At 35.4% G+C, this 24255-nt stretch overlaps 1 protein-coding gene across 2 annotated transcripts in view; it reads left to right on the top strand.

Moving 5' to 3' along the window:
- The window catches only part of vill (villin-like), a 48634-nt gene extending 24527 nt beyond the window's left edge, over window positions 1–24107 (top strand). For both annotated transcript variants that reach the window (XM_022683001.2, XM_022683007.2), the window contains 15 exons: window positions 8384–8494; window positions 9296–9501; window positions 9991–10069; window positions 10255–10353; window positions 12703–12856; window positions 13424–13524; window positions 13649–13786; window positions 16108–16266; window positions 16835–17014; window positions 18086–18231; window positions 18554–18698; window positions 19532–19720; window positions 19874–19942; window positions 21313–21573; window positions 22987–24107. In XM_022683001.2, coding sequence (XP_022538722.2) covers window positions 8384–8494; window positions 9296–9501; window positions 9991–10069; window positions 10255–10353; window positions 12703–12856; window positions 13424–13524; window positions 13649–13786; window positions 16108–16266; window positions 16835–17014; window positions 18086–18231; window positions 18554–18698; window positions 19532–19720; window positions 19874–19942; window positions 21313–21573; window positions 22987–23100 — 2151 coding nt within the window. In that variant the 3' untranslated portion in view covers window positions 23101–24107. The remainder of the gene's footprint in view (window positions 1–8383; window positions 8495–9295; window positions 9502–9990; window positions 10070–10254; window positions 10354–12702; window positions 12857–13423; window positions 13525–13648; window positions 13787–16107; window positions 16267–16834; window positions 17015–18085; window positions 18232–18553; window positions 18699–19531; window positions 19721–19873; window positions 19943–21312; window positions 21574–22986) is intronic.
- Window positions 24108–24255: the final 148 nt, after the last annotated feature.

The following is a 24255-nucleotide window of genomic DNA, read 5'->3' as shown; positions in this document are numbered from 1 at the left end:
TGGAGTGTTATTAAATAAGCAAATCAAATTGTTATAAAATCACAGCCCTAAATTCTTAAAGATCTTATTCTCATGTATCCCAGATATATGTTTGAAGTGATATTACTGTATCATTTTTGAGTAATTGAATACCAAAACTATCTATTTGGTTTTGTATAAAAGGGATTTTGGAGTGCTATAAAACCAAAAAAATCTAATTCTTCTTAAATCAGAACATGAAATCCTTAAATAATACCTTCCATACTATTAATGTCATGCATGTATACTGATTGTACAGTATCATTTTGGAGTAAATGAATACCAAACTTAGGAAAAATGTATATTCGGTTGTGCATAAACCAGATTTCGGTGTCCTATAAAACCTTCAAATCAAATTGTTATCCAATGAAACCAAGAAAATCTTGAAGAAAACATTCCATTCTATTAATGACATGAGTAACAAGTGATATTACTGTATCATTTTGGATTAATTGGATACCAAACTTGGAAAAATGTCTATTCGGTTGTGCATAAACCACATTTCAGAGTCCTATAAAACCAGCAAATCAAATTGTTATCCAATGGCACTAACAAAGTCTTGGAAAACACATTCTATACTATTAATAACATATATATCAAGTGATTTTACTGTACCATTTTGGAGTAATTAAATATCAAACATACAAAAAATGTTAATTTACTTTTGCATTAATCAGATTTCAGAGTCCTATAAAACAAGCAAATCAAATTGTTATCCAATGCCACTAAGACATTCTTGAAGAACACATTCCATACTATTAATGACATGAGTAACAAAGGATATTACTGTATCATTTTGGAGTAATTGAATACGAAGCTTAGGAAAAATGTCTATTTGGTTGCGCAAAAACCTGATTTTGGAGTCCTGTAAAACCAGCAAATTAAATTGTTATCAAATGCTACCAAGACTGTCTTGAAGAACACATTCCATTCTATTATTAACATGAGTAATAAGTGATATTACTGTATAATTTTGGATTAATTGGATACCAAACTTAGAAAAAATGTCTATTCAGTTGTGTATAAACCAGATTTTAAGGTTGCATAAAACCAGCAAATCAAATTGTTATCCAATGCCACCTAGACAGTCTTGAAAAACACATTCCATACTATTAATGACATGAGTAACAAGTGATTTTACTGTACCATTTTGGAGTAATTAAATATCAAACATACGAAAAATGTTGATTCACTTTTGCATAAACCACATTTCAGAGTCCTATAAAACCAGCAAATCAAATTGTTATCCAATGGCACTGACAAAGTCCTGAAAAGCACATTCTATACTATTATTGACATGAGTATCAAGTGATTTTACTGTATCATTTTGGAGTAATTAGATACCAAACTTAGGAAAAATGTATATTCGGTTGTGCATAAACCACATTTCAGAGTCCTATAAAACCAGCAAGTCAAATTGTTATCCAATGGCACTAACAAAGTCTTGAAGAACACATTCAATAGTATTATTGACATGAGTGTCAGGTGATTTTACTGTATCATTTTGGAGTAATTAGATACCAAACTTAGGAAAAATGTATATTCGGTTGTGCATAAACCACATTTCAGAGTCCTATAAAACCAGCAAATCAAATTGTTATCCAATGACACTAACAAAGTCTTGAAGAACACATTATATACTATTATTCACATGAGTATCAAGTGATTTTACTGTATCATTTTGAAATAATTGGATACCAAACTTGGAAAAATGTCTATTCGGTTGTGCATAAACCAGATTTCGGAGTCCCATAAAACCAGCAAATCAAATTGTTATCTAATGGCACTAACAAAGTCTTGAAGAGCACAGGCTATACTATTATTGACATGAGTATCAAGTGATTTTACTGTATCATTTTGGAGTAATTGGATACCAAACTTGGAAAAAATGTCCATTCGGTTGTGCATAAACCACATTTCAGAGTCCTATAAAACCAGCAAATCAAATTGTTATCCAATGACACTAACAAAGTCTTGAAGAACACATTCTATACTATTAATAACATAAGTGTCAAGTGATTTTACTTTACCATTTTGGAGTAATTAATTATCAAACATACGAAAAATGTTGATTCACTTCTGTATAAACCAGATTTCAGAGTCCTACAAACCATTAAATCAAATTGTTATCCAATGCCACTGATAAAGTCTTGAAAAGCACATTCTATACTATTATTGACATGAGTATCAAGTGATTTTACTGTATCATTTTGGAGTAATTAGATACCAAACTTAGGAAAAATGTATATTCGGTTGTGCATAAACCACATTTCAGAGTCCTATAAAACCAGCAAGTCAAATTGTTATCCAATGGCACTAACAAAGTCTTGAAGAACACATTCCATAGTATTATTGACATGAGTGTCAAGTGATTTTTCTGTATCATTTTGGAGTAATTAGATACCAAACTTAGGAAAAATGTATATTCGGTTGTGCATAAACCACATTTCAGAGTCCTATAAAACCAGCAAATCAAATTGTTATCCAATGACACTAACAAAGTCTTGAAGAACACATTATATACTATTATTGACATGAGTATCAAGTGATTTTACTGTATCATTTTGAAATAATTGGATACCAAACTTGGAAAAATGTCTATTCGGTTGTGCATTAACCAGATTTCGGAGTCCCATAAAACCAGCAAATCAAATTGTTATCCAATGGCACTAACAAAGTCTTGAAGAACACATGCTACACTATTATTGACATGAGTATCAAGTGATTTTACTGTATCATTTTGGAGTAATTGGATACCAAACTTGGAAAAAATGTCTATTTGGTTGTGCATAAACCACATTTCAGAGTCCTAGAAAACCAGCAAATCAAATTGTTATCCGATGGCACTGACAAAGTCTTGAAGAACACATTCAATACTATTAATAACATAAGTATCAAGTGATTTTACTTTACCATTTTGGAGTAATTAATTATCAAACATACGAAAAATGTTGATTCACTTCTGTATAAACCAGATTTCAAAGTCCTACAAACCATTAAATCAAATTGTTATCCAGTGCCACTGATAAAGTCTTGAAAAGCACATTCTATACTATTATTGACATGAGTATCAAGTGATTTTACTCTATCATTTTGAAATAATTGGATACCAAACTTGGAAAAAATGTCTATTCGGTTGTGCATAAACCACATTTCAGAGTCCTATAAAACCAGCAAATCAAATTGTTATCCAATGACACTAACAAAGTCTTGAAGAACACATTCTATACTATTATTGACATGTGTATCAAGTGATTTTACTGTATCATTTTGAAATAATTGGATACCAAACTTGGAAAAATGTCTATTTGGTTGTGCATAAACCAGATTTCGGAGTCCCATAAAACCAGTAAATCAAATTGTTATCTAATGGCACTAACAAAGTCTTGAAGAACACAGGCTATACTATTATTGACATGAGTATCAAGTGATTTTACTGTATCATTTTGGAGTAATTGGATACCAAACTTGGAAAAAATGTCTATTCAGTTGTGCATAAACCTGATTTCAGAGTCCTAGAAAACCAGCAAATCAAATTGTTATCCGATGGCACTGACAAAGTCTTGAAGAACACATTCAATACTATTATTGACATGAGTATCAAGTGATTTTACTGTATCATTTTGGAGTAATTGGATACCAAACATAGGAAAAATGTATATTTGGTTGTTCATAAACCAGATTTCGGAGTCCTATAAAACCAGCAAGTCAAATTGTTATTCAATGCCACTGAGACAGCCTTAAAGGAGACATTCCATACTATGCATACCATGAGTATCAAGTGATTTTACTTTATCATTTTGGAGTAATTGGATACCAAACATAGGAAAAATGTATATTCGGTTGTGCATAAACCAGATTTCAGAGTCCTATAAAACCAGCAAATCCAATTGTTATCCAATACCACCAAGACAGCCTTAAAGAACACATTCCATTTTATTAATGACATGAGTATCAAAGAACATTACTGTATCATTTTGGAGTAATTGGATACCAAACATAGAAAAAAATGTCTATTTGGTTGTGCATAAACCACATTTCAGAGTCCTATAAAACCAGCAAATCAAATTGTTATCCAATGACACTAACAAAGTCTTGAAGAACACATTCTATACTATTATTGACATGAGTATCAAGTGATATTACTGTATCATTTTGGATTAATTGGATACCAAACTTAGAATAAATGTCTATTCGGTTGTGCATAAACCAGATTTTAAGGTCCCATAAAACCAGCAAATCAAATTTTTATCCAATTCCACTGAGACAGTCTTGCAGAACACATTCCATACTATTATTGACATGAGTAACAAGTGATATTACTGTATAATTTTGGATTAATTGGATACCAAATGTCTATTCGGTTGTGAATAAACCAGATTTCGGGGTCCTATAAAACTAGTATGGAATGTGTTTATCAAGAAGGACTTGGTTCCATTGGATAACAATTTGATTTGATGGTTTATAGGACTCCAAAATCTGGTTTATGCACAACTGAACAGGCATTTTTTTCTAAATTTGCTATCCAATTACTCAAAAATGACACAGTAATATCACTTGTGACTAATGTTCTTGGTAGATTGGAATATTTTCTTCAAGACTGTTTTGGTTTTATTAGACAACAATTTGATTTGCTGGTTTTATAGGATTTGGTTTATGCACAAACGAATAGACATTTTTCCTATGTTCGGTATTCAATTATTCCAAAATTAAACAGTTATATCACTTGTTACTCATGTCACTAATGGTATGGAATGTGTTCTTCAAGACTTTGTTAGTGTCATTGGATAACAATTTGATTTGCTGGTTTTATAGGACTCTGAAATGTGGTTTATGCACGACCGAATAGACATTTTTCCTAAGTTTGGTATCTAATTACTCCAAAATGATACAGTAAAATCACTTGACACTCATGTCAATAATACTATGGAATGTGTTCTTCAAGACTTTGTTAGTGCCATTGGATAACAATTTGATTTGCTGGTTTTATAGGACTCTGAAATGTGGTTTATGCACAACCGAAGACATTTTTTCCAAGTTTGGTATCCAATTATTTCAAAATGATAGAGTAAAATCACTTGATACTCATGTCAATAATAGTATAGAATGTGCTTTTCAAGACTTTATCAGTGGCACTGGATAACAATTTGATTTAATGGTTTGTAGGACTCTGAAATCTGGTTTATACAGAAGTGAATCAACATTTTTCGTATGTTTGATAATTAATTACTGCAAAATGGTACAGTAAAATCACTTGATACTTATGTTATTAATAGTATAGAATGTGTTTTTCAAGACTGTCTTGGTGGCATTGGATAACAATTTGATTTGCTGGTTTTATGCGACCTTAAAATCTGGTTTATACACAACTGAATAGACATTTTTTCTAAGTTTGGTATCCAATTAATCCAAAATTATACAGTAATATCACTTATTACTCATGATAATAATAGAATGGAATGTGTTCTTCAAGACAGTCTCGGTAGCATTTGATAACAATTTAATTTGCTGGTTTTACAGGACTCCAAAATCAGGTTTTTGCGCAACCAAATAGACATTTTTCCTAAGCTTCGTATTCAATTACTCCAAAATGATACAGTAATATCCTTTGTTACTCATGTCATTAATAGTATGGAATGTGTTCTTCAAGACTTTATCAGTGGCATTGGATAACAATTTGATTTAATGGTTTGTAGGACTCTGAAATCTGGTTTATACAGAAGTGAATCAACATTTTTCGTATGTTTGATAATTAATTACTCCAAAATGGTAAAGTAAAATCACTTGATACTTATGTTATTAATAGTATAGAATGTGTTCTTCAAGACTTTGTTAGTGTCATTGGATAACAATTTGATTTGCTGGTTTTATAGGACTCTGAAATGTGGTTTATGCACAACCAAATAGACATTTTTTTCTATGTTTGGTATCCAATTACTCCAAAATGATACAGTAAAATCACTTGATACTCATGTCAATAATAGTATAGCCTGTGTTCTTCAAGACTTTGTTAGTGCCATTAGATAACAATTTGATTTACTGGTTTTATGGGACTCCGAAATCTGGTTTATGCACAACCAAATAGACATTTTTCCAAGTTTGGTATCCAATTATTTCAAAATGATACAGTAAAATCACTTGATACTCATGTCAATAATAGTATAGAATGTGTTCTTCAAGACTTTGTCAGTGCCATTGGATAACAATTTGATTTGCTGGTTTTATAGGACTCTGAAATCAGGTTTTTGCACAATCGAATAAACATTTTTCCTAAGTTTGGTATCCAATTACTCCAAAATGATACAGTAATATCACTTGTTACTCAAGTCATTCATAGTATAGAATGTGCTTTTCAAGACTTTATCAGTGGCATTGGATAACAATTTGATTTAATGGTTTGTAGGACTTTGAAATCTGGTTTATACAGAAGTGAATCAACATTTTTCGTATGTTTGATAATTAATTACTCCAAAATGGTAAAGTAAAATCACTTGATACTTATGTTATTAATAGTATAGAATGTGTTTTTCAAGACTTTATTAGTGGCATTGGATAACAATTTAATTTGCTGGTTTTATAGGACTCTGAAATGTGGTTTATGCAAAAGTGAATCAACATTTTTCGTATGTTTGATATTTAATTACTCCAAAATGGTACAGTAAAATCACTTGTTACTCATGTCATTAATAGTATGGAATGTGTTTTTCAAGACTGTCTAGGTGGCATTGGATAACAATTTGATTTGCTGGTTTTATGCGACCTTAAAATCTGGTTTATACACAACTGAATAGACATTTTTTCTAAGTTTGGTATCCAATTAATCCAAAATTATACAGTAATATCACTTATTACTCATGATAATAATAGAATGGAATGTGTTCTTCAAGACAGTCTCGGTAGCATTTGATAACAATTTAATTTGCTGGTTTTACAGGACTCCAAAATCAGGTTTTTGCGCAACCAAATAGACATTTTTCCTAAGCTTCGTATTCAATTACTCCAAAATGATACAGTAATATCCTTTGTTACTCATGTCATTAATAGTATGGAATGTGTTCTTCAAGAATGTCTTAGTGGCATTGGATAACAATTTGATTTGCTTGTTTTATAGGACTCTGAAATCTGATTTATGCAAAAGTAAATTAACATTTTTTGTATGTTTGATATTTAATTACTCCAAAATGGTACAGTAAAATCACTTGATATATATGTTATTAATAGTATAGAATGTGTTTTCCAAGACTTTGTTAGTGCCATTGGATAACAATTTGATTTGCTGGTTTTATAGGACTCTGAAATGTGGTTTATGCACAACCGAATAGACATTTTTCCAAGTTTGGTATCCAATTAATCCAAAATGATACAGTAATATCACTTGTTACTCATGTCATTAATAGAATGGAATGTTTTCTTCAAGACTTTCTTGGTTTCATTGGATAACAATTTGATTTGAAGGTTTTATAGGACACTGAAATCTGGTTTATGCACAACCGAATATACATTTTTCCTAAGTTTGGTATTCATTTACTCCAAAATGATACTGTACAATCAGTATACATGCATGCCATTAATAGTATGGAAGGTATTATTTAAGGCTTTCATGTTCTGATTTAAGAAGAATTAGATTTTTTTGGTTTTATAGCACTCCAAAATCCCTTTTATACAAAACCGAATAGATAGTTTTGGTATTCAATTACTCAAAAATGATACAGTAATATCACTTCAAACATATATCTGGGATACATGAGAATAAGATCTTTAAGAATTTAGGGCTGTGATTTTATAACAATTTGATTTGCTTATTTAATAACACTCCAACCCTTTTCAAAACGTTACACTGTTCTACAGATAAGAAGTGGTCTTTCTTGTGTATATTTGTGGATTAGACCTCGTTAAATCATGTTTATTTAGGTGTAAAACTCGTTTCTGTTCCATTTTAAGTCTCTGCACGAGAAGCGCCAGTCTCCGCTCCTCCGGGTGCGCTGTGCACGCTGCTACAGTAAAACACGGTTTAGACGCGCACTCCAGTTTTCGGTGTGGATAGCGCGACCGAGCGTTTTCTAAGTGCAGATGGCGTGACCGCGGTGTTTTGTTGTGTAGTAAAAACGTGTAAATAAAGCTTTTTGGAAAAAAAAAACTGTTTGGCTAAATCACACACTTGCCTCAGGCTTATTTAAAGCAGTGTGACGATGTTTGTACAGTGCTAATTGCTGTGGTAGTAACGTTAGCAGTGGTTATTTTGCCGAGTTGTCACTGTACATGTATTTTCTAAATGCAAATTAGTTAGTCAGTACCTCATATGCCAGCCTTATTTAAATAATTTAGTGCTTGTTAGATAAGCCTAAATGTGATTGGGTATTTGTAGGTGGAGGTGTCCTGGAAGAGCTTTAACAGTGGGGATGTTTTCCTGTTGGACATGGGGAAGAGCATTGTGCAGTGGAATGGTCCTCAGAGCAACAGAGGAGAGAGATTAAAGGTGAACTGAGCTTTATATTGTATTATGCATTTAAATCTGTATTTAGCATTGGAAATTGCAATGGAGTTTATTTTTGTTGACTTTTGAAACTTTATAATGGCAATTCATTGAAATCCATGTATTTTGTTTATCATGGCTGTTTATGTGAGATGTGATATTCAGGTCTATGTATTTTAAAAGTCTATAAGGAGTTTGTCATAGACATACAGTCCTGTGAAAAAGTATTTGCCCCTTACAGATTTATTTTGGTTTCACTTTTTTGACATACTTGAATTTTTCTGATTATCAAACAAACTTTAATATCATACAAATATAACCTGAATAAATACAAAAAGCTGTCTTTAAAGATGATTTCATTTACTAAGGGAAAAAAAAGCAATCCAAACCAATCTAGCTCTGTGTGAAAAAGTATTACCAGTGATTAACCACATTTCTTTTAAAGCTGAGTTCAATGTCACTAGCCACAACTTGACCTGATTACTGCCAGACCTGTAAAATTAAGAAACCACCTAAATAGAACCTGTATAACCTGATAAAATATCTCAAAAATCAGTACATTGTGATCCAATCTCAAGAAATTAAGAACAGAAAAGAAGTCAAACAAATCAGTCAGTCTGGAAATGACTCCAAAAGGGCATAGACAACTCATCCAGAAGGTCATAAAAGAACCCAGAACAATTTTTCAGTTGCCTCAGTTAAGGTCGGTTTTAATGATTCAATAATAAAAAAATGAGGCCGAGTCAAATTCCGAATGAGATGTTGTGGCCATGGTTTTATGATGTCTGTTTCTGTACTTGGCAGGGATGTTTGTTGGCCCAGGACATTAGGGACAGGGAGCGAGGGGGGAGAGCACGGATTGGAGTGGTTGAGGGGGACAGAGAGGAAGCCTCCAGCGAGCTGATAAAGATGATGATCTCTGTGCTGGGTCAAAGAACTGGATCATTGAGAGATGCTGTACCTGATGACACACCTGACCAATTCCAGGTGTCTCATGTCAAACTGTATCAGTAAGTATATGCATTAAATATAGCCTAAAAAATAGTTTCATCTAACTTATTAGCCAAAAGATTTATGTTTTGAGGCCTATTGTTGATTACAGTTTATTAAAACGTATTAAAAAGTAGAAACATAAGTTACAGCCACTGTATAGCAGTTCATTTAAATTCAATCTCTGCATTTAACCTGTCTGTGAAAGTGAACTATTAAACATTCAAACTATTGATCAGGGCCTGAAGCCCATAGCGAGTCCTCAGAGGAGCCTTTGGATGTTAAGCACCATTCTCAAGGGTCCGTTAGCCCTGAATGTTGATGAGGGAGAAAGTACTGTTTCTTTACTCCCTCATTCCCACTTCTTGCCAGTCCAGTGGCTCTACACAGTGATCTTCACATCCCAGGCTCACATCCCTAACCTTTGGGTCACTGGTTTTATCACTATTTTCACATTGATCTGCATATATCACTTGTGTATCACTCATGCATGTTTACACTTTTTACAGAGTTTCGGATACAAGTGGTCAGCTCATGGTACAGGAAGTGGCCTCTAGTCCACTGACCCAGGACCTGCTGCATTCTGAGGTCTGCAAAATTAATTTCCTCTGATTTCATTCATTTGTTTTGTATATATATATACGGTTATACGGTTTTATATGCTGCTAGCTTTATACCCCCTCACTCACTCTCTCTTTATCTCTCTCTCTCTCTCTCTCTCCCTCTTTCTTTATCTCTCTCTCTCTCTCTCTCTCTTTCTTTCTCTGTATCAGGACTGCTACATTGCAGATGTAGGTGGTTTGTCATTGGCAGTGTGGAAAGGCAAGAAGGCTACTGTAGAGGAGAGACGTGCAGCCCTAGAACGAGCCGTGGTAAGTGTGTGTGAGTAAGAGCAGTTACAGGTTTTACAGCCGTGAAACAACCAAACCTATTTTCAGTCTTAGGGCGGTACCTTACACCCTGTGCAAGGCACTTTGTGGTGCTTATTGCTATCTTACACCCCATCTGCAGTCTTATTTTAACACATTCCTCCCACAGCATTTAAATAACAACAGAGCTTATGAATATACAGTGTGCACACTGATGTGGTGGTCTAGAGGTGAGGTGTGTTCAGGTAAATTTCTGATGTGTTGAAATCTTGGTGGCAAAAAAAAGAGGTGCACCACTGAATGATTAGAACCTAGGCAGACGTCTATCTTGGCAATGCAGGTGTCCATGCTCACTCAGCGCATGTGCACAAACTGTTACATCAACAATAAAAAGAATAAAAAAATAAATAACATTGCTGTTCCCGTATATGACCTGCTCACACACCTTCACAGCATGAATGCACAGGTCAGTTTTCTTTTGCTAAGAAGCGCAGAAACGCTGCACCATTAAAATACCAATCTGCAAAAGTCAGAGTGCACCTTACTCTTAAAGGGAATGGCAAGTGACAAACTGACTTTTCACATTACGCCCAAAACACACCCATGATTACTTAAGAGAATTAGTGCAGGCCTTTTGCGCAATTCGAGCTGATCAATGTGTGTACTTTTCCCGTTGTTACGATAGCAAAGACCCACTGACTAAATTAAATGTCGTGTTATTTCTTGTTGTTGGTAAACAAACAGACCACTGCAATTCCAATGAGATCATAGATCTACAGTTGTGATCAAATTTATTCAACCCCCAATGCTGTGAAGGGTTTTATGGAATTCAGTGCACATTTGTAATTGTGTTCATAATGAAATCTTACAAGGACTTGTTAAAGAACTAAATGCAACTAAGATAGCATCATTTGTTTTAGTCATAAAGTATTAAATGGCCTTTTTGTGATTTCTTCATTGACACAATTATTCAACCCCTTTAGGACTACCACTCCTAAGAACAGAGGTTCATTCCAGTGTTTTTAATCAGGTATTGAAAACACCTGTGGATGTCAACGAGCAGCAATCAAGTATGATAAGCACCAATTAGGCAGATTTAAAAGGACTGTGATACTCAGATCCTTCTAGACATCTACTGGTGTGTTTACAAGCATGGTGATGGCAAGAGAATGGTCCCAGAAGACAAGAGAAGAGGTTATTGCTCTTCACAAGAATGGCAATCGATATAAAAAGATTGCGAAGTTGTTAAATATTCCAAGAGACACTATCGGAAGTATCATTCGCAAGTTCAAGTTAAAGGGCACAGTGGAAACGTTACCTGGTCGTGGCAGAAAGAAGATCCTGACCACGACTGCTGTGCGCTACCTGAAGCGTAATGTAGAGAAAAATCCCCGCATGACTGCTAAGGAACTGAAAAAAGACCTGTCAGATGTGGGCACGTGTACCATGAATTCCCTTCAGTACCAGGAGATCTTGGAGAAAAATGTGATGGAGTCAGTCACAAACCTGCGGCTTGGGAGACGTTGGACCTTCCAACAGGACAATGATCCGAAGCACACATCCAAGTCCACTAGAGCATGGTTGAACATGAAAGGCTGGAACATTCTAGAGTGGCCATCGCAATCACCAGACTTAAATCCAATTGAGAACCTCTGGTGGGACCTAAAGAAGGCAGTTGCAGTGCGCAAGCCTAAGAATGTGACTGAACTGGAGGCTTTTGCCCATGAAGAATGGGCTAAGATACCCATAGGTCGCTGCAAGACACTTGTGTCAAGCTATGCTTCACGCTTGAAAGCTGTCATAACTGGAAAAGGATGTTGTACTAAGTACTAAAAAATAATGTCACTAGGGGTTGAATAAAACTGATAATGATGTGAGCACAGAAAAGACATTTTTGGTTATTCCATCATAAATATAATGTTATATTTGTCTAATTTGTAAGTGCCTCTTTGATATAATTGTAAATAAGATGACTGACATGATCAAAATCAATGTCAAACTGGCCAAAACACTTTATTTCAGTGGGGGTTGAATAAATTTGAGAAAAAACTGTAAGAGCAGCTGACATTGACTATTTTCTTTGGCAAACTGAGTAATTGGTTGCATACTTAGGCCTGACCTGCTACTTAGAATGAGGCATAATACAGGGTAAAACAGAGGTAATTTGTGTACATTGTAAAAAAAGGAACAAAAAATGGATCATGTATAAAATACTTTTTTTTACATCATAATTCCACACAAATGGTGTAAGTGTAATTTTAAACAGAGTACAACCAAAAGAGTATAAAACATCTTAAACATATTAGCGTCAGTGATGATATTATATTAGCATGATCTAATTCTCTTTTCTAGGGCTTCATAAAGGCCAAGAACTATCCCGCTTCTACCCATGTAGAAGTGATGAGTGAAGGAGGGGAGTCAGCCATGTTTAAGCAACTCTTCAAGTCGTGGAAGGAGCCGGGCCAAACTGTGGGGCTGGGATCTACCTACTCCAGAGGCAAGATAGGTAATCAAATCCATAATTGTGTTACACAGAAGACTGCACAACAGTTCTGATCATATGTAATCTGTAACAGAGGACAGTCAGCATTCAGTAGCCAGAATGCTGGAAAAATACTGATATAAATATGTATTAACATATTTAACCATTTAGCAATATTCACCCTCCTTCATCCTATAATTTAAGTTATTTTTGCTATACAGGGGCTTCTTTCAAAGTTTATTCTGTTTATAATGCAGTGTTTTTGTTGAAGGGCGGGGCTTTTTCCATAAACAGAGAACGAGAATGCCTCTTCATCTAGAACTACTCTGGAATATCATTATGGCTATGAAGTGTAACTAACTGTATTAAAACTTCTGTTAGCATATAGGTTATTGGTGTTTCCATGTTGCTATAGGTACCGGTATGCAATGTTGTTGAAGATCTGATATAAACAGGTTTTGATTATTGTGATGATGTAGTGATGTTATGAGTGATAACACGCCCTTGGCTTGTTTTCTATCTTTACTGTAGGAATATTATATTTTCACATTATGCTAGTTATGTGACCTATTTTACTTCTGTGTCCTACAGCCAAAGTGGACCAGGTGATGTTTGACGTCATGGAACTTCACGCTGAGCCTAAACTGGCTGCACAGGAGCGCATGGTGGATGATGCTTCTGGAGAAGTTCAGGTGTGGAGACAGGCCCACTGACACCACATATAATGTGCCCATGCAAAGTTTTGCACTTATAAACATTAGAAAAATATGTGTCATGCAAATGCTTACACTTTTCTATTTTCTTCCTTTTGCACAGATTTGGAGGATAGAGAACTTGGAGCTTCAGGAGGTGCCGCGTGGAACTTATGGGCAGTTTTATGGAGGAGACTGTTACCTAGTGCTGTACACTTACAACAGAGCCAACAAGCCACAGTACATCCTCTACATGTGGCTGGTGAGGAAACCCATATTAAACCAGTACACCGGATTGCAACATACTATACTTTAATTTATGTAAACCAGCAAAATATTAAAAGCTTATGAAAGGCTGCTTCAATACAATAACAATTTTATTTAGTTTTTGTCTTATTAAATTGTACCATATTTTTTGCACTATGAGGCACACTTAAATCCTTAAATCTTTTAATTTTTTAAAATATCGTCAGTGCACCTTATGTATGAATAAGCTAGCACTGCTGGAGCAGCATATCATTACCCACTGACCACGCTAAGCACTAGCTTTTTTACCGCTTATAGGTCATTATTATTGGTCTGTAGTCTGTAGTCTTACCATGTTAAAATAAGCTATGTGGGACAAACCAATACTTAATATCGCCCTGGCTTACCAGAACACTCAAGAGTTCCTCAGTGTAGCGCTGTCAGGCAGCAATAGCTGCTAACCATGGCCAGCCTTAGTGAAAATCTAGAAATCTAAGCTTACCTTAAATAAACAGAAGCGGTTTACGCACTCAAATGAACAGTTTTTATGAGAGAAATCTGTGTAGAATACCATCCATCCATAACATCCATTTGACTTTAAAAAATTAATAAATTTTTAGTGTATATAGTTGTATATATGTATATACAGTTGTGGTCAAAAGTTTACATACACTTGTAAAAAAACATAATGTTATGGCTGTCTTGAGTTTTCAATAAGTTCTACAACTCTTATTTTTCTGTGATAGAGTGATCGGAACACATACATGTTTGTCACAAAAAACAGTCATAAAATTTGGTTCTTTCATAAATTTATTATGGGTCTGCTGAAAATGTCACCAAATCTGCTGGGTCAAAAATATACATACAGCAACAAAATTTGTCAATTTTGGTGATGTAGCGAGTTGTGTCAATCAAATTAGCTTCATGTCATGGCCTCTTCACTTCTTGTAAGTGATTCTGATTGACTACAGCTGTTGACTTCTCATGAGCCCATTTAAATAGGGCTCATTTGACCCAGTGATTAGACTCAGCTACAAAAGCTACAATGGGAAAGTCAAAGGAACTCAGTGTGGATCTGAAAAAGTGAATTATTGACTTGAACAAGTCAGGGAAGTCACTTGGAGCCATTTCAAAGCAGCTACAGGTCCCAAGAGCAACTGTGCAGACAATTATACGCAAGTATAAAGTGCATGGAACAGTTGTGTCACTGCCACGATCAGGAAGAAAACGCAAGCTATCACATGCTGCCGAGAGGAGATTGGTCAGGATGGTCAAGAGTCAACCGAGAATCACCAAGAAGCAGGTCTGCAAGGATTTGGAAGCTGATGGAACACAGGTGTCAGTCTCCACAGTCAAGCGTGTTTTACATCGCCATGGACTGAGAGGCTGCCGTGCAAGAAAGAAGCCCTTGCTCCAGAAAAGGCACCTTAAGACTCGGCTGAAGTTTGCTGCTGATCACATGGACAAAGATAAAACCTTCTGGAGGAAAGTTCTCTGGTCAGACGAAACAAAAATTGAGCTGTTTGGCCACAACACCCAGCAATATGTTTGGAGGAGAAAAGGTGAGGCCTTTAATCCCAGGAACACCATGCCTACTGTCAAGCATGGTGGTGGTAGTATTATGCTCTGGGGATGTTTTGCTGCCAGTGGAACTGGTTCTTTGCAGAAAGTAAATGGGATAATGAAGAAGGAGGATTACCTCCAAATTCTGCAGGAAAACTTAAAACCATCAGCCCGAAGGTTGGGTCTTGGGCGCAGTTGGGTGTTCCAACAAGACAATGACCCAAAACACACATCAAAAGTGGTAAAGGAATGGCTAAACCAGGCTAGAATTAAGGTTTTAGAATGGCCTTCCCAAAGTCCTGACTTAAACCCCATTGAGAACATGTGGACAGAGCTAAAGAAACGGGTTCATGCAAGAAAACCATCACATTTAGCTGAACTGCACCAATTCTGTCAAGAAGAGTGGTCAAACATTCGACCTGAAGCTTGCCAGGAGCTTGTGGATGGCTACCAAAAGCGCCTAGTTGCCGTGAAAATGGCCAAGGGACATGTAACCAAATACTAATGTTGCTGTATGTATATTTTTGACCCAGCAGATTTGGTGACATTTTCAGCAGACCCATAATAAATTTATGAAAGAACCAAATTTTATGACTGTTTTTTGTGACAAACATGTATGTGTTCGGATCACTCTATCACAGAAAAATAAGAGTTGTAGAACTTATTGAAAACTCAAGACAGCCATAACATTATGTTTTTTTACAAGTGTATGTAAACTTTTGACCACAACTGTAGTTCATGACCAGTGCTAACACATTAATCCATGTTGTCCAGGGTCGTCATGCCACACAGGATGAGATAACTGCATGCGCGTATCAAGCAGTGAATGTAGATAACAGATATAATGGGGCTCCTGTTCAGGTCAGAGTGACCATGGGCAAAGAGCCACGCCACTTCCTGGCCATCTTTAAGGGCAGACTCATCATCTATGAGGTAAAGTTCTCCTTATGTAATATAAGTATATACTACTGCAGTCGTACAGATAGAGGCATTGTCCTGATCACGCAATCGGATTTAAAAAGCTCCTTAAAAATCCAATCCAGTCATTTTATATCTGATGACACAACATATTTTTTCACTCTATCATAAGCTAATTACAATATAGGCTGCTTTATTTTTTATCAAACAATTAATCAAATAAATTATTTTATTTGAATTGTTTCTATACGTTTTTCTTCTTAGTTTGGATGACTTTAGTATTCATTTAAATATTTAGTATTTTATTATTTTAAATAATAAAAAAAATAAACACTGGAATTAATTTGGCCACTGACTGGTACTGTAACATTTTACCAAACATTAAGTGAAGCAGAAAAACTGTATGGAAAACTGTTGTCACCTGTTATTATGAATAGCATCTGAACATAGTGTCTACAGTGCAGATACTGTGATAGCTGGGAGTTTTCTAGACTGTCTGTATTTTTTATTATTTCTCTGTGTTATTTAAATGAATGATGTGAAACAGTAGAAACTTTCAATTAAGATTATTATCTCCTGTAAGGGTGGCACAGGTAAACCTGGTGTGGTGAACCCTGATCCGGGCGCCAGGCTCTTCCAGGTCAGAGGGACCAATGAAATAAACACCAAGGCTACAGAGGTTCCTGCCAGAGCCTCCTCTCTCAACTCCAACGACATCTTCCTGCTCAAAACTGACCTGGTAACTTACACCTGGTACGGCAAGGCAAGTGTGAATTTCTTTTCTTTTCATTTCATCATCTTTGTAATGATAGAATCAATATCAGGATTAGAATAATATTAAATAAAACATAAAGGCTGTGGACTTCTACCCTGTACAGAAGGTATGTGTGCTCAGTTAATCCAGGCAGCCTCTGGAGTCACTGTGACCCTAAAATAGATACGAAGATGGATGAAGGAAAACTAACCATTTCTTTCACTTTTATTTATGTAGTTTTAACTGTATTAAACTACTTTTTGTGACATGTGTCAAAAGATTGTTCAATCAGTCTTCTGTTACAAATTTAAATACAATTTAAATTTTGCAAACAATAGAATAACAATAGACAAGTTTAATCTTTACAAGAAAAAAGGAAAAGCAGAGTTTTGTAAATGTATATACTACTGCTACAATCTACCATTATTTTAAAAGTCTCTTTAAAAATCCAATCCAAATCCAGTTCAGGAGTCTTCTACTCATCTTATATCTAATGACACAATATTTTTTTTAATTAGCTGGCAACCGGTTGCTAATTTCAACATAGGCCACTTTATTCTGTATCTTACAATTAATCAAATATATTATTCAAAATAAACACTTGTTTGGTTAAAAAGATAAAAACAAAAATTCTGAATCTGTTGCTGTGTCTACTTTATTAAAATGGAATTCTTGGCTGTGTGCTATTTGTGTTGTGTAACTGTATTATTTGGCTAAATTGATTAAGAATATAAAAAAACATAGAATTGAAAAAACTAGCAAACCATTACTGTGATGAAATTTTGGTCCAGTTGGTGTATTCATCATTAATTGTCCAGATTCAAATAGTGTCAAAATAGTAGATAAATAAAAATGGAGATCAATAGAGGCAGAGTTTTGGTTATAAAGGTAAATAAGTCAGTTTGTGAGAGCTCTACATTACTGTCTGATATAAAATGTTTTGCACTGCACATCTTTTTAAAACAAGGTGCTGAATTAGTGTTTATCATAAAAATGTTAATTATGAATACATAGTGAAAGCTGGCTGTTTATTTTGTATATTTCTTGTTGAGTGTGTCTGTGTGCGTTGGCGTTTTTCAGGGCTGCAGTGGTGATGAGCGTGAGATGGGGAAGGTCGTAAGCGATGTGCTCTCGAAGCAGGATAAGCAGATCGTGATGGAGGGGCAGGAGCCTCCTCAGTTCTGGGTGGCTCTGGGTGGGAAAGGAGCGTATTCCAGTGACAAGAGGTAATTACACTACAGTCAGCAGTGGGAAATGTCCTTTACTGATTCATCCTTTTCATTATTGACTTATTTTTAGCAATGATAACTAGACACATAGACAGTGACTTTGTTTAAAAAGTAAAAAAATAGTTTTTGACTGTTTGTCATACACTGAACTACATTCAGAGATAAGCCCAAACATTTGCTCAAAACTTTGTGCACCGTATAAAAGATATCATTATAAGGCAAAAATGCACATGATAAACAAAATGCATAACCAAAAGGCCAATCAGGTGTTTAAACAAGTGAACAAGTGAATTTCACTCTTTTCCCTCACCTCCACCAGGTTTGAGAGGGAGGTGGCGCTGCACAGTCCACGCCTCTTCAACTGCTCCAATCAGGTGGGTCGGTTCCGTATGACCGAGGTGGCCCAGTTCACCCAGGACGATCTGGATGAGGATGATGTCATGCTGCTGGACACCTGGGACGAGGTATTTTTTGTGTGAAACCACCTTTTTCATGCTTTGCATGTTGGCTGATGTGGCTCTGAGGCAGAAACACAGAAGGACATGTAGGTGATGCAGCTCTTTCCCCACAATGTGGAGGCAATACACATTAAACATTGTATATATAAAAAAAACTTTGGTACATTATTAACATTTTAAGTTATTTTGAAGGATTATAAAGATTTTTTTGTTGTGGGATTTTAAGGCTATTTTTGAGAGTTTAATGGTTTTACCAATTTAGGCCTTACAAAAAGATTCTAATGCTTTACTGAAAGAGTTTAAGAACTTTCAGATATGTAGGCCTAACTTAAAAGTGTAAAGACCTTACTGTAAGAATATGGATCCTTATTATAGTATTTTAAAGACTTGCTATAAACCTGACCTTTATAATGATATATACCTTTATAGTTATAGATACCTTTATAGTTAACCTTTATACAGCTCTGGAAAAAAGACACCACATAAAAATGTAGAGTTTCTTTGATTTTAGCAAATTGTAAACCTCTGGAATATAATCAAGAGGAAGATGGATGATCACAAGCCAAAACTAAACTGAACTGTTTGAATTTTTGCACCAGGAGTGGCATAACGCTATTCAAAAGCAGTGTGTAAGACTGGTGGAGGAGAACATGCCAGTGTGCATGAAAACTGATTAAAAATGAGTAGGATTAATATTATTTTTATTTTGAGATATTTTAAGGTATTATTGAGAGTTACGATTAAACTATTAAACTGTATATTAAGATATTGGTAGATGCATGTAAGCTCTGAAGCTGACTCTGAGCTGACTCTTGTGTTGCTTGTGTTGTTCCACTCAGCTGTTCCTGTGGATTGGCAACTCTGCCAATCAGTACGAGACTCAGGAGTCCTACAGGTGTGCTGTGGAGTACCTGAAGACCCACCCAGCTAAGCGGGACCCTGAGACCCCAGTCATAACTGTTAAACAGGGCTATGAGCCCCCTACCTTCACAGGATGGTTCAACGCCTGGGACTCGCACAAGTGGAGTGTGAGTGTGTGTAATGTCTTTAGGTGGGCAGGAGGGGGAGCCAGCATTGAGGAATCACTGAGCACACAATGAAAGAATGAACTGCACACAGTAGACTGTGTGTGAGAAGTCACAGTTACACAGTGTGTGTAATTATCTCTCCTTCTTTTGCAGGGCGGATTATCTTATGAGGAGATGAAGAGTAAACTGGATGACTCAGGATCTGTTACACAGATTACTATGGTATGTGATCCATTTAGTTTATGCACTGATTAACATACACTTCATTACATTTCAGTTTGTACTGTGCATTTTGTTGCTGTCCAATAAAAAAAACAAGTATCTCTGTTTTTGTTGATGTTTAGTTTACTGCATAATTTGAACACCCATTACACTGTGTCCAAATTTCTTGATGAATGGACCATCAGGAATTCTTAGAAATTACCTGAAATAAACTCTATTGCAATGACTTCCATTGAAAGTTAAGGAGGTATTATCTCTTTCCTCTCAATTTGTTGTCTTCATTGGATAGTGATGATGTTCTTAAAATTTTTATAATAGTTCAAACTTGAAATAGAGCTTAATTGGCCATTTAGCGCTTAAATCACCACTACAACCTATTACAACCCAAGTTCCACATGAATGTTACAGAATGCAATGATTTCCAAATTTTACAATATTAACAACAGAAAATAGAACCAAATCTTCATTTGTGTAGCATCCTGTTTCTTTTTTTAACAACATTGGAAAGCTATAGGAAGTAGGGGAGAGCAGTTGCTGGAGTTTTAGGAGAGGAATATTGGCTCATTCTTCTCTGATGTATTTTCTTCAAACAAATAAACAAATAATAGATCACATCAGTTTCTGAATCATTTTCTCTGATTTTGCTATGTAAAGGTATACGTTTAAGTAAAATTAACTTTGTTGTTTCACCCAAATTCCAAATAAAATATTGTCATTTAGAGCATTTATTTGCAGAAAATGAGAAATAGCTGAAATAACAAAAATTATGCAGAGCTTTTAGACCTCAAATAATGCAAAAATAACAACAAGTTCATATTTATAAAGTTTTAAGAGTTCAGAAAATAACCCAGGTATTTAATCACAGTTTTCATGCATCTTGACATGTTCTCCTCCACCAGTCTTACACACTGCTTTTGGAAAACCTTTTTTTACTCCGGGTGCAAAAATCTATGATGGCTTATGATCATCCATCTTTATCTTGATTATATTCCAGAGGTAAATTTGGTAAAATCAAAGAAACTCATCATTTTAAAGTGGTCTCTTTAAATTTTTTTTAGCTGTATGTCCCACTATGAACAAATTATGGGTCTAGTAGATTTGGACATCACTGCATTCTGTTTTTATTAAAGTTTATTTACATTTTACACTTCCGTAGAATTGGGTTTTTATTCAGTAAAAACATGTAAAAAGTAAGAAATGAAAGCCTGGATTCACTACTGGGTCTGGAACATATAGGTAGTGTCTCCCAAACAGGGATTAAGGACTACACAGTATTTTGAATGGAGATTTTCCCATAAGATATCAGTGTTAAACCCCTAAACATACTGTATCTTGTACACACTAACTGAATCTAACCAAACTCTCTGTAGAACCTGAGTAATACAGCTGTAAGCAGGCCATCGATGGGCGGTGACTTAATCGACTTTGCTCCTGGCGGACCCTTCAGTGAAAACTCTCCTCAGAGCTTTAAACCCCCCCAAAGCCCCCTGAGCCCCTCTAAAAGCTCTAGCTCACGTATAGAAGTCTCTACTACCTTCAATCCTTCAAGCTCCAGCACACTGAGCCCTGAGTTTCTGCTCAATAAGGAACCCAGTGAGCTCCCTCAGGGGGTGGACCCCAACAGACGAGAGGTGGGTACTGAGCAGTGCGTGCTGTATTAAATAATCTGCTGAAATGACTGTAAGAAACTGTATGGGGGAGATTTGTGCAGGGTGATGCTTTTATTACTGTGCCTTTGTGATATATGTACATGACTGCTGTTCTGATTGGCTGTCCTGTATTGTCTGGGCTGAAACACATAAAAAATGTGTGGGATGCTATTGGAAGCTCTATCAACGCTCCAAACCCTACCACAAAATCTGCACTAACTTGTGTGAAAATATTCAAACTGCTTTGAATGGTTACACGTTACGCAGTTACACATTCCTTACCAATCCATACTATACACACTACTTCTGTATGTGTAGGTCAATAAATATGACATGGAGTTGCCCATATCAGTCTAAATCAGTGGTTGGCAATTAAGTTTGGCAGCGGGTCAGATATTTTCCAAGCTATTACGTTGCGGGCCACAAAAAAAAATGAATGGAAAATGAAGTGTAGTAGGATGGAGTGCTATAGACTAGTAGCTCTCTAGCCCAGAGGGTTGTTAAACCCAATTGCAGAACAGTTGATCTCAAAGCAGGTAAACCCAAGAAGAAAAGACAAAATAAGTAAATAAACACACCGCTCCTCACACGGGTGTTCAGGGTTGTCAGGGTTGCGGTCCAATACACTATTGTACCCTGGCTAGTGAATTAGGAAAGAACTGGGAAAAAAACGCCCTTATAAGGAACGAGAATGGGCGGAAACTAAATTCATGTTGTGTGCGACAGAGAGACAGGGGAGGAATGTAAACAAAAGCATCACCAGAGAAGCATTTTATTAATTATTTTTTAAATTATTGTTCATTATAGTTCAAACAACCTCACAGACCAGATGTTTTATGCTTGTGGGCCGCCTATTGCCGACCCCTGGTCTAAATCTTTAATCGATATCATTTTCACGAATAGCATCACAATCCAACACTTCTTTCTGGGTGCCACTATTTCTGCAACCATTTATTTGATGATTAATGTATTTAAAAAGCGTTTAGGTTTTCAAATAAACTTGGACCTTCATGTAATGTAATTAATACATCATTACCTTACCTCATTTAGTCTTGCCTGTTGCTGTAAGATAAGAAAAGAAGAGTGGGGGGGATCATGGCCACACAGAAAAAGGTCATATTATAAATTTACTTAAAATATTTTAATCATGTGAAAATTATATACATATTTCACACTGATTTCTTCAAAATTTATATAAAGGCTCAAACAGAATCATACAGTACAGTTTTGCAGGAACAGAGTAATGGTGGTGTAATCACACAGTAAAGCCATGAAATCTCAATATAGTGAATCATTACATGCAGAAAACTGTGAACATTTATTTTCATTCTTTCCCTTTTTTCCCCTCATTCCATTCTTTCTTATTCTCCTCCCATGTGGCGATGTTTACTTCAGGAGTATTTGACCGACGCCGACTTCGAGAACATCCTGGGCTGCTCCCGAAAAGACTTCCTACGTTTGCCAAAGTGGCGCCAGAGTGACCTCAAAAAGAAGGCGGGGCTTTTTTGAAGAAAAATTAAACAAATCTCTTTCACCAAGTCATAGACAACAAAATATAAAAATGTTAAATCCTGTATGACTTCTAATCAATACTATATTTTCTTTCTGAGCAGCACTGCAACTGTGCCACCGTGCTTATGCCACAAAATACATGTTTGCTGTTACATAGTGCTGCACTTGAGTAAAATAAAGTAAAATGAACCTGAGCAAGCAATATGTATAGAAAAGAATGACAATAGAGTATCAAAGCCTATTGACTATATATTGTATAATTCACTACAGTTTAGTAGTTCATAATCAATGTTTTTTATAAAATAAACTGTTATGATGGCAGATTAGAACAATGGTTATAATATATCAATAAGTAGCAGGAAGCTCTAAATAAAAAAAAAAAATCTAAAGATAAAACAAAAATGAATTTAATCATTTAAGAACTTCTTGTTGCCAAATTATGTAAACCTTTGAATACCTCTAATTACCTTTAATGAACCAGTTTAGAACAGTCACAATCTACATTGTTATTGTACAAGTATAGGAGGTGTAGCAATTATACCCTAAATCTAGGAACCCTGTTCCAGTTATTTGTTTACTAATTTCTGAAGTGAACATATGTGAACCAGTCCTACAGGAAACACATTTAAAACTTGATTGGTTTATTTGACCTACTGTGGAGCGAAATGTCTTAAGACCACCTTTCTTTTTAGAATATGAGCTCTTGGATGGATCCGATCTGCTCAACAGAGATTTTTATAAAAATATGTTAAGGGCAACTCAAATACATGTAGAGACGCATCAATAAATACTAAAGAATTCCAGCATTCATCTTCAGATTTTAAAGTTTGCACATACTTTTGGACCCTACTCAATTTGCACTGTACTTTACCCTTGGAAATTAACAATGTAAGCATCAGGATTTACTATTATTACTAGTATATATTTAACTGTTATTTTTTTTATTTAGTCAGCTCTGAATACATGTGTATGCCAGGTAAAAGTATAATTATGACCATATCTTAAATATGTACTTGTTCAGCCTTCACTCTGTAATGCATTGACTAGAAGTTACACTAGTATACAATATGGTGTCAAAAATAAATACATTAAAAAATCTGTTGCTTTTCCATATGGCAGGAATGTTACAGCATGTTTGTGTCTAAAAAGTCA

This window comes from Astyanax mexicanus, chromosome 1 (assembly GCF_023375975.1).
Source record: "Astyanax mexicanus isolate ESR-SI-001 chromosome 1, AstMex3_surface, whole genome shotgun sequence".
NCBI lineage: Eukaryota > Metazoa > Chordata > Actinopteri > Characiformes > Acestrorhamphidae > Astyanax > Astyanax mexicanus.
The sequence above is the reverse complement of the archived record's forward strand: the minus strand, read 5'-3'. Positions and strand labels throughout refer to the sequence as shown.